This window comes from Columba livia, chromosome 1 (genome assembly GCF_036013475.1).
Source record: "Columba livia isolate bColLiv1 breed racing homer chromosome 1, bColLiv1.pat.W.v2, whole genome shotgun sequence".
Lineage (NCBI taxonomy): Eukaryota > Metazoa > Chordata > Aves > Columbiformes > Columbidae > Columba > Columba livia.
The window spans coordinates 98,020,469-98,039,976 of record NC_088602.1 but is presented as its reverse complement, the minus strand read 5'-3'; the positions used below and the strand labels follow the sequence as shown (position 1 = coordinate 98,039,976).

At 37.3% G+C, this 19,508-nt stretch overlaps 1 protein-coding gene across 10 annotated transcripts in view; it reads left to right on the top strand.

Annotated features, from left to right (window-relative positions):
• KDM6A (lysine demethylase 6A) overlaps positions 1 to 19,508 on the top strand; it is a 157,145-nt gene that overhangs the window by 81,326 nt on the left and 56,311 nt on the right. For all 10 annotated transcript variants that reach the window (XM_065069665.1, XM_065069651.1, XM_065069644.1 and 7 more), the window contains exons 6-8: positions 4,489 to 4,609; positions 15,134 to 15,188; positions 17,997 to 18,031. In XM_065069665.1, the coding sequence (XP_064925737.1) occupies positions 4,489 to 4,609; positions 15,134 to 15,188; positions 17,997 to 18,031 (211 nt within the window). The remainder of the gene's footprint in view (positions 1 to 4,488; positions 4,610 to 15,133; positions 15,189 to 17,996; positions 18,032 to 19,508) is intronic.

Sequence of the window (19,508 nt, the reverse complement as noted above, 5' to 3'; positions counted from 1 at the left end):
TACTTGAGGAAGGCTGTATGCCATCATCTCTGAAGGAAGCTGTTAGCCTCTTAAGCCAAGTCCTGCTTCATATGTGACAGATCATCAAGCCATTAGTTTATATCTGGTCATTGGATTTGGTCAAACCGTAGACGAGCTTTGAGGGAAAACATCTGAGTAACTTGGATGCCTTGGGTCCTCTAGACCCAAATCATTCTGGATATAGAGCCTTGGGCAGAAGACAGAAATGGGGTTAATGATGTTTCAGAGCAAAGATCTGTGCAACAATTGGGTGACTCCTGCTTTACCTGGGAGGCCCACCTCAATCACACAGATGGCCCAGGAATGGCTGCACTTAGCAGCATTGGGCCACGTTCTCTCTCGTTTCCTTTTACTACTTACAGCACCTGCTCCTACTTTCCATGTCTTGCGTCCACTTCCTTCTGTGTTGTAACAACCTGTGCCAAGCTCTGATGCCATCTGTGTTGGGATGTTCTTAAGCAATTAGAACTGAAATGGACGTCAGTGATGTTGCGGATCTTTTGCTGTTGTTGTAAGGAACTGAGTCTAGAGCTCTGGGCATGACACTGGAAAACAGCCAGTACCAAAACAAACCACAGTTTTTAACTGTAGTCCATGTTCTTGATGTGTTCTGTAATATTAACATTTTGTTTAAATGTTTCCCATAGGCTAAATTAGATCAATATTAATTCAGCTATGGTGTAGAATTGCTTGTCTGTTTATAAGACTTAATAGGTAAATGTCTTTCCAGAGTTTGAGTGTTTTATTCTATGAAAATTCTACTGACTGTTTAAAATTAGGCTGTAGTTACCAAATTAGACAAGAGTGTCTACCACTGGTAGAATCTCTTGAAAATGCTGCCTTTCAGATCACTTTATTTGAGAAATTCTGACTACGTCCTTTTTCACAGAAGCAGTAAAAGTAATTTGTAGTTATTATCAGTGGTGGTCATCCTTGAAAAACTACAAATTGCGTGATCAATATAGAATTAACACTGGAGTTAAGATATAAGCAAATAGTTTGAATTGAGAAGATAAAACATCTCTTTAGTTAGAAAAGCTACTTTGGGGAATAGTTGGTATATTCTTACAACATTTTCCCTTTAATTTACTGATGTAATTATGCTTCATGATAAGTTTAAATTTGTTACTTTCCAGAATTCTCTTTCGGTTTTTATTGTGGCATCCAAGGATACAGATACCAACACAGAAGGTCTCCAGCATTTTGAATTTTTATGGCTTCATTCTTACATGTAAACCTATCACGTCAAATCACAGAATCATAGAGTGTCCTGAGTTGGAAGGGACCCACAAGGATCATCGAGTCTAGCTCCTGTCCCTGCACAGGACAACCCCACAGTTCACACCATGTGTCTGAGGGCTTGTCCAGTCTCTTCTTGAACACTGTCAGGCTTGGGGCCGCGACACCTCCCTGGGGAGCCTGTACTGTATTACCACTCTGTCCATTTCATTGCCGAGTAAATACAGTCGATGTAGGGGAGCAATAAATGCTTCCTGACTACACTCCTTTGAATGTTTTAACCTTTCAAGGAAATAATGCTTTTAAAGCACCTTTGCCTTTCCTCCCCAAACCATCAGTTTAGGAGTGATCAAATACAACTGAAATGTACAACTAGAATATTATTCTTCAGTTGTTAGCATAGTAACTTGAACAGTGTCTAAAAGGGTACATAATTTATTTATTTTTGACATGGTCGATGGCATATATTTTTCCAAGCGTCAATCAAAATGAGTTGAAAAGCATCCTGTTACTTCCTACATAGATTGTGTCTAGAGGAATGAAGTCTTGTCCTACAAGTTTTCTTCCTGCCCATACGTTTTGGGTTTGTCTTCATTGGAAGTTTGTATTGGTTTATAAAGTTATCTCAAAAGACTCATAACAATTAATGTTGAACTTGACTCCACAAGCAGCTCAGACAGAGGTGAATGGTGTCACCGTCTGGTCTGCACAGAGATAAACCTTACACAAACCTACTAGGGGCTGTCTCTGATCAGCAGGTTCTGTGCTAAACATGACACAATTTTTTCATGTTGTACGCTGGTGATAATTTTGATTTTTAAGTGCCTATGCCAGTCTTTCAGAGAAGTACAGCAGGATTATTATATTTTTTGAATGAATGACAGTACACATTCAAACTAAGTTCCAAAACTGTTCTTAGAAGTTGTTTGTTATGCCTGTGGCTTTGTTTATTGGTCAGCTGTCGCAGTGAATAGTATTTCCTGTTCAGTAAGTGAGAGACTAGAAAAATATTTTCGTCTCTTATAGTTTCTCCTCAGCTTTTTTTTTTTGTTTAGAAATCCACGTTTCAATGATCTTTGCCATGACGTAGGGGAAATATGGAAATACTGTTTTCTGACCAAGCAAACCAGCTAAAATGTGAAGAATGTGAAGTTCACAGATTGTATGTGAGCATGATCACGATCTCCCAGGTGATAGAGAACTGCAATGTCTCTCCTGATTTTTGTCTTCTCTTTGATAGGGACTGCAGACACTGTTTTTCTTCCTTTTTAGAACCTGGAATACCATCTTTGAACCAGATAGGAATAATGGATTTTAAATATGAGTGGCTGACATACTGACCACCATATTAGAGTTAAGACAAGAATTGCAAATATACATTCAAAAAATCTATACTTTGGCATAAAAACACCCCATAGCTTAAAATATGTGCTGATATTTAGTTATAAGTTCAGCCTTTGACCTTCCAGTTTGAGTGGTGTTCTTGCACCTGATGGTGAGCATACTGTGATGACACATGGATCCTTGTTTGTTATGATTTCAGTGTAGACACTGAGGCATGTGGTTCGTCACCATCCATACTATTCCAGGGAAGCTTAGATGAGATGTGAGAGACTGCTTAGCTGGTGCAAGTTTGTCCATTTTGTGCTTCATTTGCTCATTTTCCTTCTGTAAGTAGAGGAGTAGGGTATATGGTAAGGAAAGCCTTTCTGAAAGATTGTAATAGAGGAAGCTTCAGTTCCACAATAAAAATGCAAATTTTTTTAAAGCCTATCTACTTTTACGTTCTATTTTAAACAAGTCAGATAATGCTTGAGATGCAAACAGTTTTGTTGCATTGTCTAGAGGAAGCTCTGTGTCTTTTGTTTGCTTTGCCATCAAGAATGAGAAAAGCCCTGTAAGAGTTTTAGAGCAGAAGAAGATTTTTTGCTGATGGATTGAAAAGTGATAATGTGTGTGTTTTGTGAATAAAAAAGTCTTGGGAAATTAAATGCATATTTTTCAATTGCAACTACTAACCTTCTGTCTTTATAAATAATACTGCACTTGGAGAGTCAGGATGAAATAAATTTGCCCAGACAGTTTAGGCACGGTGTTAATTCCTGTGCAGTGTCCCTGTGCTGCTCCACGGTGGGTACAGTTCTCCCCAAAGGCTTTGCCTGTTACTTGACTGCTCAGCATCCGTCTCTGGGGTTGCCTACGACAGCAAGTGGGACTCCCTGGCCAAGGTGCTTGGATCTATCCTTAGTGAGACTGATTCTGATTTATGTCATTGTACGAGCAGTGATCCATGTGAAGGGATTTTATTTCAGGCTGTCATTCATTTTCAGGAGAGCTAACACAATGAATCTTAGCTTCTTTCTCAGTTCCTCTGTGAATTTAAATCTTATTATCTTTTAGTTGCATTTCAGTTGTCCTAATTTTATGTAGTTGGCCCAAGAGGCAAAACAGTCCTGTTAAGAATCATGTTTTTTCTGCTCCAAGATACAGTTGTTACATAGCATTTTTGTTTTATCTAGTATATTGCCTTCATGAACAGGGGCATGTGTAGAGAGGATTTAAAGGTAAGGGAACAGAATCAGAGCCATCTTCACCTATAATGCGAATATGAAAGCAAGTTACAGTGGGAGAACGTGGGAGGCTTTCGTATCTGTGCTTTCCTGGAGCTGGTTTAGTGACTGGAAAGTAGCAGAGCAGTAGGTATTAGTTGAGTCCCTAGGCGGCATTGGTGCTAAGAATGGGAAGACAAAGTGGCAAACAGAGCAGGTTGGTGTAGTGGGAGGACGTGTGCGTGATCTCTCCTTCTGGGTCTTCTGTTCTGCTGCTGCTCTTGGAGATCTGCACTACCTGGAATCAAAAGCAACCCAGCAGTTGGTTGTGGCATGAATGAGTGCTGTATTTTTCTAAAGTTGCGCTACTGTTTTTACTAATTCCTGAGTCATCCTGACACAGCAGATCCGTTACTGTATTTCATGCAGCAAATTAGTTTCTCAAAATTAATAGAAGAGATTAGATGTGCAAGTATACCAGGATATCTGGAGTAGAAAGTTACCTAGTCCTTGAAGAATCAAAAGCCATGCACCAAAACCTTGCACGTAAACCATTATTTTGATATATTCCTGTGTAACAGTGCTTTCTGACCTACTTTCTACTAGTCACGTGAATAACATTTATTATAAAGTAATATTTCAGTAAAAAATAATTTTTTCATGTGTGTTTTTCTTTCAGGGCAATTAAAGCATTTCAGGAGGCGCTTTATGTTGATCCCAGCTTTTGTCGAGCCAAGGAAATTCATTTGCGACTTGGGCTTATGTTCAAAGTGAACACAGACTATGAGTCTAGTTTAAAGGTAGGTTTAAGTCCTTTCAGATTGAATTAACATTTGTTGTTAGTCATGTTGCATCTTACAACTGCAAAGAATACATAAGCATGTGGCAGTTAAATACTGCCTGCTTCAGAAATACAAGTGCTTTGGTATGAAGTGTCTTAGTCGGAAGACAGAGTTTAAGGGTAGGATTTGAGATGTTAGGTGCTAGAAATTCTCAGAAAATCCCAGCAAAACTACAGATTAGCACTGATATTTCAGCAGATCAAAAATTTGATGTAGGGCCCTAATTAAAATAGTAAATTTTGGGGGGAGGCTGAGGATTTATAGAAAGTGAAAGGAAAAATAAGAGAATAATTAGCAGCTCAGATTTCTCAGTGTTATTCCCCACCACTCCCCCCTGGCTGCACTATTGTAAACTGGATGTTCTTAAAAATCATTTAAAATAGAAAGCTTTGATGCAAAACAATGTTGTCCTATCAATTTTTCATATAATTTCTACTTTTCTAGCAGTTAATAATTCCCTCATTTCCTGGTTTGAGAGTCAGCTTCTAAGGCAACAATTTCTGGCTAATCAGTTAGAAATGGTCTATGTTAATACAGTACTTTCTTTTGTACTCCTTGAATTTTTTTCACTGCTTGCATTTGTTTTCATTCTCCGATTGTAATCTGCCACTTTATCTCCCTACATTCAACACATTTGACCATTTTTTCCTCCTTCCATTTCCTGCTCTATCCCCATCATCTTTCCTTCCTGACACGTAGATTTAGGTATGTGTGTCTTGGAAAAAAAGTATTCTTTAAAAGAGTTTCATGTGCTAGGAAATACACCTTCAGGGTTGAGAGTTTTGTAATCTGTAATTAACTCTAATTTATAAACATATTTCTGTATATTAATAGCTTTTAAAACTACTTAAAACATTAAATGTTTAATTTCCAAGTACCTTGTAGTTTCCTTTTCCTGGCAGATTGTTTTGCTGGAAGTTGTGTTTTTGAGCCTATGAGAATCACATTGTCCAAGATTTCAAAAGAGTGTTACTCTCAATTTTTCTTTCTGTATTTGTAGTGATAGGAAACACTCCTCTCATCAGGCTTGCAAATTTTCACCTACAGAGAGAGGTGGATTTGGAAATGGTGAAACAGGAAAGATTCACTGCAGTGGATGGCAAAAGAGAGGAAGGGGAGGTAGAGGGGTAGATCACTGTGTTAGGAAAGAGATGTGAGTTTGGGTGGTCCTGTTTCCTTGTTCTTTGGCATGGATATTGTATTTGCTGTTGTGATACATAATGAACAAAAGAAGTGCTGAAGAAGTACATTTTTGTTTTATTTTTAAAGAAGTCAGTGGCAAAACAGAAGACTAAATTTACAAGGGGGGTAGTAAACTTGCAATCAAGTAGTGGAAGGAAAGTCTGCATTTTAATTTTTAGTAGAAGAAATTGATCAAGGAACAAATAACGTTTTCTTGCTGTGCCATGAAATATGTAATTCTGTCACTGAATCAAGTACTTAAATAGGTATTATGAAAATTCAATCTAAATAATATACTGCGTTTGATCTTCACAGCTTTGCAAAATAAGAAGGTTACTTAATACAAGGATTTTGAGTATACCAAACTTTTAATTTTCAATACAGCAACTATGAATGGGGAAAACACCAAAGAAGTATTTTAAAAACAGAAAGAAATTAACATTTGTAATGCACAATTATCATTATTCCATTGCTCTTACATGCAACATGATTAAGTTACTGAAGTAAACAAGTGGCAGCAACAAAAGCAGCGTACCTTGGAGCAGAGTAAAGATTTTTCAAAAGGATGATGAAATAAACATGATTGGGGTGGGTTGCATTAAGGATAGTTTACCTTGTCCTTAAATCAATATAACTGCAGGTTTTTGTCATGTTTGCCACCTTACAATCCCGATTGCATTTCTGGCACTCTCTGCTGTGTTGAATCAAGTGATTTTTATTCAGTTTGCAGGCTGAGGTGGATCAGAAGCGTGAAGCAGCTCAACTTGAGCTTGCCAGTTGCTAGATCCAGTGCAAGGCAGATGGCAGCAATGTGTGAATGGGAAGAAGGGGGTACAGCTGTTTTATCCTCTCCTGGTGCAAAATAACATGAAACTCTACTCTGCAATTACCAGCTGAAACACCTAAGGTGTTTCCTTTGCTACAGAGGTTGAAATCCTTTGCAGAGAGAATAACAGTGAGGAGCAAGAAAGAAAAGAGCTGTTGGGGCAAACCACTCAGGCTCAAACAATTTCTACTGTTTTCAGCTCAGCTGTGGATTTAAAGTAGAGTCCTGAAACCAATCTACTTTGTTTGAAAACAAAGTATTACTGATTAAAACATAACTGCTTATACATTGGCATATATCGATTGAGGAGTAGACTAAGAGGAACAAGCAGGGCAGTAGCTTCTTTGGAAGCTAATCTGAGTGATCGCTGAGTTGAGGTTTAAAAAAACAGAACCCTGTGAGTGACAAGGGTATGAGAGGCAAGTCAGAGAATAGTTCCTTAGTGAAGAGAACAAAACGAAGTGCCGCTGCTGTGGTTATGCACAAGCATGGGGAGAATAAAATGAGAAAGAGATACGATGATAGAGTGCGAAAGGATGTTTTCACAGAATGTGTGTCTCATTCTCTGCAACTGAATGTTTCGTTTGTTCCCAAAAGAAAGATAAGTAACCTGACATAAATGAAAAGACGCTGTTGTCTTGTTGTGGCTTTTTTTCTTTTTCTTTTTTTTTTTTTTTTTAATTTTCTTTTTGTAGACCTTTTCAGAAGTATCTGGTATTTTGGAGGATGGTTATGGAGTTCAGGATCCAGCCTGCTAGTGACTGGCCTTGAGCAAAGACCCTTTCCCTGGGGAGCTGTATAAAGTAATTTGTAGCCCAGTTTGAGCTTCCTATTTGACACTGAGGCAAAAAGTGGAAGTAATTTGTAATCTGCTGTTCAGTTGTGACTGTTCTGGATTTCACAGATTGTACCAGCATTGCATTAATGCACTTTGAAATATCATAATATTTTTGATGCTATTCAGACATTCACGTTAAGTCTGTAATAGCTAAGAATAAACCATTGCCAACAGATGAGTCATTGTCAGTCAGAGTCTACAGGCAAAGGGGGAAGATGGGAATCTGAAGGTCATATATTCCATGTTTTTCACAATTTTAACCATTAACATAAATCATCTATATTTTATGTAAGCAATTTAAGGACAAAATTAATTGTTACTATTTTAAGTTGTTGATGATCAAGATAATTACTAGAGTGCTGTTTAACAATCACAAAATCAACTTTCAGTGTTATTTCGAAATCAGTTACTGCTTTTGCATGTTTCTAACATTGCTGCAGTTAAGACTTGCAAATTACTGTGAGAATCCTTGACTGCTCTCTTATACCATTGCCATAAACTCTGGCAAAAACACCAGTGCTGTTGAAAATGACTTGGCCTTCAAGCTCAGTAGGGTGGGGCAGGAGATAAGTGGCCTTTCTGGTTGAAAAGAGAACAGTCCTTGTGTAACTTGACAGTTATGGCAGTTTTACCTTCAGAGGTGATAAATGAAAGCTGAATTTGCCCCCTTCATTAGAACAGTACAATTAATTCCAAAATCAAGTGGCAATAAGCTGGGGGTGGGGAAGATTTTTTTGTTGATTACTGTAGTAGCAACCTGCTATTACGGTTTACCTCACAGTTGTAATTTTTTCACACTTTACTATGTGTCCTCCTGCCACCTTCCTATTTGCCATTTTCTACAAATGATGCTGGGAATACTGTGTTCAGTGGTGCTAGCTATAGTAACACTGATGAGCTTATACTCTAAGAGTATAATATATTGTTTTATTGGTTTGGTAAATGTAATTGTCAAAAACGTTGAAGCTTCTGAGTACGTGTACGTGTTACGCCTAGTAATTTTTCAATATATTTAATGTATTTTTTCAGTTTTAGCTTCTTTTTTTTTTTTTCATATGTAATCATCCTTTCTTGTGGATGTTTCTCCTAAGTACTTTTGATTCTTGACCAATTTCTAGCAAATACATCAGAATTAAAGATATTTCAAAGAGAAGTTCCTAGAACATTCTTGCATGACATGTTGCCCCGGATTCATTTGAGCTCTGCAGGCCGACAGCCAGGTGATCTGGTTGGCTTGATCTGCAACAGAGGCACCAAATGACTGTTTACGGGTCTGGTCTGTTGGGACCTGAAAAATTCTGTGAAGGGAACTGTCCCCTCTGCACAGGAGCTGCTGCACATCGGGCATCCCCCGTGCCTCCTGTCCAGCTGGAAGCTGAGCACAGAGCTAGGTACAGCACGAAGGAGGAGCTGGGTGTGTTGTGTGCAACCACTGACACACATAAAAGAGAAGCTGAGGAAAAAAAGAAAACATACAGCTTTAATATTATTAGTTTAAGTGCTGAGTGACATTGGAAAGGGAAGCTATGAGAAACAGGTCTTCCATCCAATGTTCATTTTGCTTGCTGGCACTGAAGTGTCATCATGTACTTTCGGTGGGGAGTTAGGGCTACCATCCTGAAAGCCATTTGAATGTAAAATTCAGTTCACTTACCTTGTTTCCTGACAGACTACTTAAGGGGAAAAAAAGAAATCTTAGTTTTTCATATTTATTAGAATGGTGGTTAGGTGGGGTGTTTTATGTGGGTTTAGTTTTCTTTGCTTTCGTTTGGGCTTTTTTGCTGGTGGACTGTTTTGTTGGTTTTGTGATTTTTTTTGTTTGTTCGTTTTTGTTTTGTTTTGTAGTGAGTGTTCAGTAGGGCCTCTGGACTCGAGCAGGTTATTTTATGGAAAACCAAGTTATGTTGTGCTTCAGGAATTTTGTTTGGTTTTTAAGTATTGCAGATTCATCCTGTACCCAGCAACAAAACTCTTAGGAGGATGAAATCTAAATTTCTCATGTTTTCAATCATTTGCCTTTTTGTAAAAACACTGATTCTGCCTTTTACTTTTAGACTTTTTTCCTCGTTAGGTATACACAAAACAGCTGTCCTAGTAGGTAGCTTCAGGCCCATGCTTTGATCTTGCCTGTAAATCATCAATTTAAATACAATTACATATTTTAAATTGTTTTCCTAAAGATTCTCATTTATTATCAGTGCTAATACTTACTTCTTATATTAGGATAAGAAAAAGGCTGCAAAAGAATTAGAATTTATTTGGGAAATATATTTTACAAAAAAATTAAATACTGATATACAGATAAGCAGCTCAAGCTACTTATTTATAGCCAGACACTTTTCTGTCACTTATTCAGATAATTCTCCTGTCTATGTGTATGTTTATGAAAGGTATTTTTAGCTACTGCAGCTGTTGTGTGTCAACACGTAGCTGTTATAGACATACTGTTCATTTTTAATGTTCTTTTTCTTAATTATAAATAAAAATGGATGAAAGTGAAAAACTGTGTTTTCAAGCCTTCAAGTGCTGTTTCACAACAGTTACCTTCCATATGTGCTTAGATTGGTAATTTTTTTTAGCTTAACATATTAAATCAAAACCCTGTGTTTTTATTTTTTATTATTAAAGAAAAATCAACTAGTCAAAATACATACAATTAGGCGAAGTTTTAATGTCTCATGTCTATTTTTATGTCTATAATTCTACCAGAAACTAATCAGCATTTTTAGGTAAAAACAAACAAGCAAAACCAAACAAAAACCATGAAGCAAAAGCATTTTGTGGAAAGCAAGATGAAATTAGTCAAAAGATTATTTTCATAAAAATGGGAGTGGTTGAAAACAGCATTTGGGAATTAAATTACTCTCCAAGTCTTTGTAGTTTGCATATGCATATGATGGAGAGGCACATACAAGAAATAGAAACCTGGAAGGTTTTTAGTGCAGCATGGCACTGCAGTCAAACAGCACAAGAGTTATTAGTGCAACTGGATTTGACAGTGGATCATGATATTACAGTGTTTGGCCTACACAGTGTTTTGTTTTGTTCTCCCTTTCTTAAATTCGCTTGGATTTTTTCAGTAATTTTAGAGTTTTCCTATAAAAGAGAACTGTATGTATATTTAGGAATGTTGTGATTACAAAGAAGAGGAAATGCTAAAATGGAATTTGCATGCTGTGTAATGTCTTCTCGCATTAGGGGGCGGGGGGGAAGAACATGAGGAGGCAGTTGATTTGAAGTTGAGCATTGAAGCTCCTGAGTGTTGGTGCTGATACACTCACTTCATTTGTGGACCTTCTTGTGAATGTGGATCTTGGTCCAGGTGTATCACCTGTGACTGACAGGCTGCCGTTCAGTGGCATGCAGGCTACTGGTCAGGTAGCTACAGGTACCCAGCAAGGATCGCACTGTGCTTGTGGTTTGGCCCAGGTGGCTGCCTGGGCTGGAGACAGAGCTGCGGGTCCTGAAACGACTGCGGCACTGTGGTGCCTGGTGATGCAGCAGTGGGGGCGAGCTTCCAGGCATCCCATCTCCCAACAGCATTTTGTTGCTTCTGTCTGTCCATCAGGCTGGAACACAGGGATAGTTAAATTTTGATGCTGCACAAGTAATGGTAAAACATGCAGACAATGTGAGTATTAATGTTGCTTTGTGAAAAGCCCTCTGGTATACTGTGTAAGAGGCTGGTCTTTCTGTTCAAAAACAATTTTTCAGGTACAATTCATCAAAGCAAGAGATTCCTCTGAGTATACTACTGCTGTTTTTCAGTGTATGTCTGTATGTGACCTTTGTTTCTTTTACCCTGTCCATGTAACAGTTTTCCTCAGTCTTGGAGGTGTTGTAGGTTTTTTAATGTTGGGCAAAAGTAACTGAGTGTTTACACTACACAAACCTTCATCTTACAAGATGAATTAGTTCTGAATTCATAAGACACTGGAGAGTGATGAGCTGATGCAGCAGCACATGTCGCCCGTGTCCTCTCCTGACCCTGGCCCCTGGCCCCCGCGTGCCTAGCAAATGGAGGCCTGGCGCTCTGCCACGGCTGCTTACGCAAGGCTGCCCGTGTCCTACTTCTCTGAACAAAGCCCGCTCTCAGGAACGTAGGCATCACACCTAGGGCACATAGGCAGAAAAAGCCATCTCCTGACACAATTTTACTGAGTCATGATGGAGCTCTCTTTCATGGTAAGTCTGTGAGGATTGTCAGGTTTCAAGTGATGGCTTGCCTTGCTTACTGAGGAAATGCAGAACCGAGAGCTGTTAAATGTGCTAATGTCATCCTCCAGAGGAGGTGAGAGTAGAATCACTATTTTGAGGTCTCGGGCTTGAATGTAAACAGAGGCAGAACTGAAAATCTTGCACTAAGGAAAAAACAGTTCTTTTTGTGTTGGCCATTTATTGATTAAAGAAACAACAAAAACCTGGGTACTTGCCCCTTAAATTGCAAAGGGCTAATTCATTAGGAGAACTGGTGTTTCATTCTAGTACTGAAAACATATTAAGTTACCTAAGTCGGTGTCAGATTACTATTATTTTACTACCAGACCTGATCCTCTCATCAATTTTGTTTATGTGCAATCTGCTGTACTTCTGATCCTTGGAAAGGTTACCTTTGAAATTGTTTCCACAGTCAGAGGCAAGTCAAGGACTCCAGAGGAGACAAAATAGGCTGTAGATAATTGTGCAATTACAGATGGCTAGAAATCAAGGTATACTATGACTTGAGCTGCAGCTCTTGAAGAGAGGTGGTTACTTTTTAACATTCAGAACACTGCCTTCTAGGTAAATCCTCTTACTCGGGATTTGAATTTCTATAGACTGCTGTCTGCCTTGAGGTATTGTATGTCTTCTCTGAACTGCAGCGGCCTCTCCTGCATAATAACTATTTCACACAGCAGTAGCCAGCCTCAGTACTGCAATATTTGAGAGAGGTGCAGATGTTTGCTGGCCGCTTCTGTTTGTTGCAGAAATGGAAGTTGGAAATGATTACTATTTTTTTTAATTTTTTGGTGCTGGTAATTGTGATTAGCGGGTCTGCTTTTGGCTGATGCGTTTTATGCGTTAGATTGCATGCATGCTTTTTTTGTCTGATTTCGAATACTTAACGGAGAGCTATGTATTATTTATCTGGCAAGAGGTGTAGGTTTGCTCGTGTTTGTGCATTTCAAAGGTTCTTGGTGTGAAAGGCTCTGGGTTTTCTGTGCATTGCTTTGCGATAAGTGTTTAGTGCAGATGGTTTATTTTGTTGTTGCTGTGGGTTTCGGTTTATCCATTTCTTTACTGTTCATAGCCTAGTTAACAGTGCAAGCAGAAATTTGCTAGACTTAGAAAATTTTCATAATGTGGATTTTGAAATCTAAAGGTCAGCTAATGTAGCAGTAAGAATTTAAATTTTTAGGAGGTATTGGTGAGAATATTCCTGCTTTTTTTTTTTTTTTTTTTAGCTGTACAGCACTGATACTACTGACACATTTAAATATTAAAATGGTTAGCTTTTCTTATATGGTTGCCTGCTTTCTCTCAGTGAATCTCACTGCAGTAACACTTCTGAAAAGCTACTGCAGAACAGTTGTCAGTTGTTTCTCTTTAGATCTGCTTATTTTTTATAATAGCATTTCTAGGTGAGAGCAGATCTGTTCCTTTCTGCTTTATCTTTTCGTATTAATTGTTAGTGACAGTGCAAGACGACACATCTGTGCAAAATGGATTTTGTACTGTTTAGATTGGTATACTACATGTACAGGCCAAAATATATAGGTCTGCTCCATTTTTTCTTTTCTCAGGCGAAATTCAATATAAAATAGAGCATTTTATTTTTATTTAATCTTTTTTAAGTTGCTTGCTTAGTAGAATCACTATGGTAACCGACTAAAGATGTCTCTGAGGCACACAACCTGCATTGCAATGTAAGTGAGGGGGGATGTTAAGTTCTATATTACTATTGAACAATATAAAAAGGAACAGGCAAAGGAGAGAAATGAGTTAATATTTAATATTTACAAGCTATTATTTACTGCTTGCTCTAAGGTTAAAAAGTTATTTTACAAGCAATGTATATGTGAGTTCATTTTTTCTGGGAATGATACAGTGAGTTTGTTTCTCTTCTGGGAATGATATTGCTAAAATGTTCATTAAAAATACAAAATTTGGGTTATCATTCAACTTGAGTTTATTTCATCTTTTAAAAGCTGTTATGTATTGCAAATTACATTGGCAGAAGTTAGGAGAATAAGCTGTGTCACTGTGTGCCTCACAGAGCTCATGAGAGCATCAGCATTCTCTTTTTATGCTTTACTACGGATAATAAATTAATTTTCTAATAATTTTTCTGTTAAAATCTTTATCTAGAAATTTGATGGTCTGTTAAACTCTTCTTATAAATCTTTGACATGTGTGTTATACAGGCATGCTATACATGAGGTATTATTAGGACCATGAAAAAAAAAGTTATGTCATATCTAGTAGCTCTGACAATATTGAAAGCGAGTTGCATGTACATCCATTAATAAGGATTTTTTCTTCCCAGCTACACTAATAAGCTCCTGAATGCCACCTGGTTTGGCATCCTAAACAGCAGGAGCTACATTGTCATTTTTGTGCTAACAAAACAAGATATATGAAAGCATCAGTAATGTTTTGTTTGTTGGAAGCCATCTAAAACTGCATTTTGTAGATAACGATAACTAGTATTTCACATGCTGTCTCTTAGGTTCTTCTATTCCTAGGCCTTATTCTCTGTTGAATTAATATGTTTATCTAATTTTACACTATGTGCAGGATTTTTTAATGAAGCTTATGGAAAAATTCAGAGGCACTTGAGTTTATATGCCCGTTACATTAATTTTAACATACTTGGTTGCCTTTCAAACCGTAAATAGTGATCACTGAATTAGCATGAGAGTCATTGAATTGGTTGCTCACATCCAGACTTTCTGGCAGACAGACTTCATTGCTCTGCTTGTGTGACCCTCTTTCTAGAAGACTGAAATGCTTGGCTCTGAACGTCACAATACAAAGATGTTTTAAAAGATATTCTTTGGATCCCTTGAGGACAAGCCATTAAAAATAAACGAGCTTTAATGATTAACTGAAGTTATCTTAAAACCTGGAGGAGACGATGTAAGAACTTATAAACTCCTTATGAACTTGTGTTTTAATGTAAAGTTACTCATTTTTAAATGCTTTTGACAAGTGATCAGCTTTTCAAAAAGACTTCAAATCCCTCAGTTTGAAAGAAGAATATTATATTTTTCTAGACAAATTGAGAGTTTCGGTGTTGATCTCTGTGAGGCTCTGAGCTAGTATGACTACATTCCCAGTTGTGCATTCTGAGGAAAAATGGATCTTCCAGTTGTGACCATTCATTTGATACAGTCATTCTTCCCGATGCTATCCCAGTTGTTTTATGAAGATGTCTGTTGCCATCTTACATTCCTAGCAGCATTGCTACGTGTTTGCAATAAAAAAAATTACTTCCCTCTAGTAAACAGTTGAACAGAAATTGAAAATTGTTTTCTTTAAGACACGTGGTAAAATATAGTATTAATTTTAAAGTACTAAATTGATTTATTCTTAGTAATTTGCCAATGTGCTAGTACTACTTTGTTTGAAAAACAAATAATTCTTTTTTTTTCAGCATTTTCAGTTAGCTTTGATTGACTGCAATCCCTGCACTTTGTCTAATGCTGAAAGTAAGTAACCTTTAAGTATTTTCATTTATTTTGTTGTAGATTTTTTAAAAGTCTTGTTTTGATGACTGTAGTAATTTTTTTATGAACCAGTCCTCTAAAATCAAAAGTATCAGTACTGAGAGAGGGAGACTACAAAGCCTGTTTCATCTGTCAATGGAGACACATATTCCAGTGGAATAGTGGATTATTTTAGTAAATGCAATAAGTAAAAACTGAGACTTTGCTTATTAATTGCTCTTAAGACTTGAGTTCTGGAGGAAATGTAGTATTTGACTATTTATTTGTAAATGTAGTGCTTGTGCCATTGCACACATTTAATAGTAATTGTTTAAAACTTTGGGGTATCTTGATAATCTCTCATTTTTCAGTGATCATTTTAATTCCAATGTAATTTATGTGTCTAAAATTCAGCATCAATCCTATGCTGTTGAAGTAAGAGAAAGTAAAAAACGTAATTTTATTGTTTTGTTAGGTGCCAACTACATATTAGTCTGTACTTGAACATGTTGATCTTTTAATGAACTATGATCTAACATATGCCTGTAGAGCATCCTGCAGGTGTTTATCCGTACCTAGTTAGTAGAATTGTATGCAAGAATATGTGTATGTTCCTGCATGTGTTGGTGTCTGTAAGAATTAAAAGGCAGACAGTTGTGGAGGAAATTACTCCCTCAGTTTTTAAGGTACCTTCATGCTCTTCTTGGTATTGAGCTTAATTTACTTCTTAACTTCAGAAGCATTTGATAAAGTATTTTAAAGCATATTTTTATTTATTGAATTCAGAACTGGATGGAGTTGTGAATATTCTGTCTGCAAGGGTAATGAAAGGGGGTCTGTTTACATGGGTGAAACTGCTGGCTCTTTCAGTATCGAGGAGCCATATGTGGTACAAGGTCTTCTCCAAAGCTTTGTTACTTATCAGGAGCAGGCACTTATAATTTTGTAAAATTATTTGCAGAATTCTTCCTGAGTCAACAGGCTTTTATTGTTTTCTACCAGACATGTGATTCTCTGTTATATTTCATGTTAGTTCATATCACTTCTCACTAACTTTATCAGTTTTCGCAGTATCTCTGAATTTTTGCAAGGTTTTCCTAACCATTGCCCCCCAGTCCCCTCTGCCCCCAGATTTATGTAGAGCTTTGGCCCCATATAAGGGGTCCATTGCCCCCTGGTCTTGGGTGCCAAGCCTGACAAACCCAAAGGAAGACAGCGAAGAGGCATGAGAGATTCTTTGTCAGGTTCTCCTGTACCGCTTGACGGAAGGAGAACCGTACACCCTGAGCCAGGGTGTCAGGTACTGTCACGTAAATGCTTGAGATGGCCTTAATTGCTCCCCCTTGCATGTCTGACGGCTGGGTGAGTAACTGCATTACAGCAACTGTCTTCCTAGTAGAGATGTTTGAGTACTAAGCACATCTTTCTGTTGAGGCAGGCTCTAATATGACACCTTCAGTTTCTTTTCCCTGCATAGCATGGCTTCCTTTTGTAGCTTCACTCTGAAGAGGTTTTGCTACAAGGGGAAAATTGAGATTTATTTTTTTTTAGGTAATGAACTCCTGGAACAAAAGCAGAGGTTTTTCTTTCATGAGTGCAGAGTGAAGTTTGACGATGTGGTGAACATAACGGGTGTGTTATGTGCCCTTTAGCAAGGAACACAAAAAGTTTATTAAAATTTTAGATGATGCATTTCATTATGACCTGGTTTCTGAAGTGCACCAGGCTGCCTTCTTTACAGTAAAGGACAAAGCAGTGCACAAAGGGAGCTATTCCCCTCCATTATGACCCAAAGAGAAAACCTAGAACTCCAAATTACTGGCATAAAGCTCTGTGTCACACTACTGTGTAGCTTCAAGAGAAAGAAATCTGTGTGACTGAAATAACTTGAGCTTGGCTCAAACAAGTATTTTCAAGAACATGAGGCAAAAGTCTGTCTGAAAGGAATTCTTCTTTCCTCCTCAAATCAGAATAAGAATTACATTCATCTCAGCTAGCTTTAGTTATCTACCTGGCTAGTCTAGGTTAGCAGTTCTCAGGCCGAAGAGATCAGGCACTCAGCCTTTCCTTTAATGATCTGAGCAGCATGAGGATAATTTTCCCTCTGTTTTTACTCCTGAACAACTTTCATTTTCTGTCTCCAGCCAGCAATTTCCTTGCCTCCAAGAGTTGCTAGTAGTATTACGGCATTCTCTACAATTCATATGAGGAATTTAAGATGCTTTACAGTAAGGATCAGAATACTGTGTGTCATTAACGCTTTTAGTTAATTTCAACAGGACAAAGACAAATCCTAAAAAGGAAAATAAAAAAACCCACCTAAATTTAAGGTCCTGTATAAAGCTGGCAGCGTATAATGTAGTTTTCTGTTCCATAACCCAGCTACCCCGTCCCTTGGCAGTTGAATGAGAATAAAAAATACATTTAATTTCTAACTCAGTTACGTACAGAAAATATTACCTTCATTCTCTTGTGCATCTCTGCTTAAAGAGATTTTATTGTTAAGTTTACTGAAAGGTTAATGGACTCTGTATTTTGGAATGCAGAGAAAATCCATACACTGCCTTTCTGCAATATCTATTTACAGTCTTAATGCTTTGTTAGGATAAATATTAATTCTCTGTCAGTTCTGTTATAATAAGTAGAAAATACCAATTTAAACAAATACCTTTTTTGTATTTTCAAAATGTAATTTGTCTTGGTTTTGCTTTGATAAATTTGAAACATTGTTGATACCTAACTTGAAAAAAACATTGTAATTGTTGTTGTTGTTCATTGAAGCTAATAACATTGATTTTCCCACTCTTCTAGTTCAGTTTCACATCGCCCACTTATATGAAATCCAGGTAAACTTTAAGCTCCTTTTTATAAAGTGTGGTTGAGTTTTTAACTATATGGCATCATCAATATGTGGAATTCAGGTTATAGATGCTTTGTAAAGTTAGGCTTTAGTCTTGAATTGCTAAAGAAACTTTGTTTGCTTTGACTAAATTAAAAATACTTTCTATGTCGACTGTCATGCTATAAAATGGAGTAGCCATTTTAACAAACTTATTGTGTACATACATACTATACTCCCAAGTGCAAAAAAAGCCCCCAAACAAACCTAAACATTTTTAGTAGAATTCTTGTGTGAGATTATATCTTTATTTTAAAAGTTATATAGAGATATCAAAAATAAGTGGTTTCTTTGTTCGTGTATATTTGTATTGTTTGTCATACACACACAGAGTCGAGTCTAGCCAGGTGCCTTTTAAGTATGTTTGATATGAAATTTTCAAATTTAACGGAACATATGTGGCAGGAACACTTGAGATCTGAAGTCAACATGACATAAAGCTGCATTGTTAATTCTCTGTCAAGTCCAAACACAATTTTTTTTAGGTGAATCTTTTGGGAAATTACAGAACACTTACTGAGTACATTAAAACCAAGCAGCTGCTGAAATAGCTATTATGGATTTGCAATTTCACTGACTGGTCATGTCATGCAGATTATATGCCCCTTTATCATGTTTATAGGTATTATATGACAGAGGAAGGGATGCGACATGAAAACAAAAACTGTTTTAATTAAAATGGATGACAGGCATAACTAAACTACATTTTCAATCAGTTGAAAAGGAGCTTGATAAAGTAAGTGCTGTCTTTTGATGGCACAGTGAATAATGGATTTAGGTATTTATATATAAATAAAAGATACACATTTGATAAGATGTTTTTCTTTTGACTGCTTTTGGTGCAAAGCTACATGACGGGACAGAAATCCTCAGCCTGCAAAACCATTAAGAAACTTCATGGACTGTTGTTTCTTACCTGGACACCATCCAGATTTCATTCTGAGCACCGGAGCAACTCTGACAAGTTTAGATAACAAACCACCCTCAACACATTAGTTCTTCTGGTCTGTCAGAGCGAAGTAAATGTTGAACATCTCAGGTCACCGGGCCATGTGCCTTATGTAATTGTGTGACCGATGTTGCAAATGCTTAAGCTGTGCTTTCTGACTGACAGTCATAGGCAGCAGGAATTGTATTTTAACTGGAGTCAGAGCAAAAATGTTTCGGTGCATTCTGCTGTTAGATTTGGTTTGTCTCACAGTTCTGATTGGGAGGAGTATCTTCATTTCTGGAATTTGAGAAACTTGGAACCACAAAGAGTCTTGACGGTGTTCTGGATCTTACCTCTGACACAATGAGGGGATGTTTTGGAGGCAGGCTGGTTGCTTGCTTTGTTTTAAAGGACATGGCGCAACAGTTTTCTGAACCATTCCATATATTTGAAAATTATCTACTCTCTAATATTTAATGAAAAAGTTAATTCA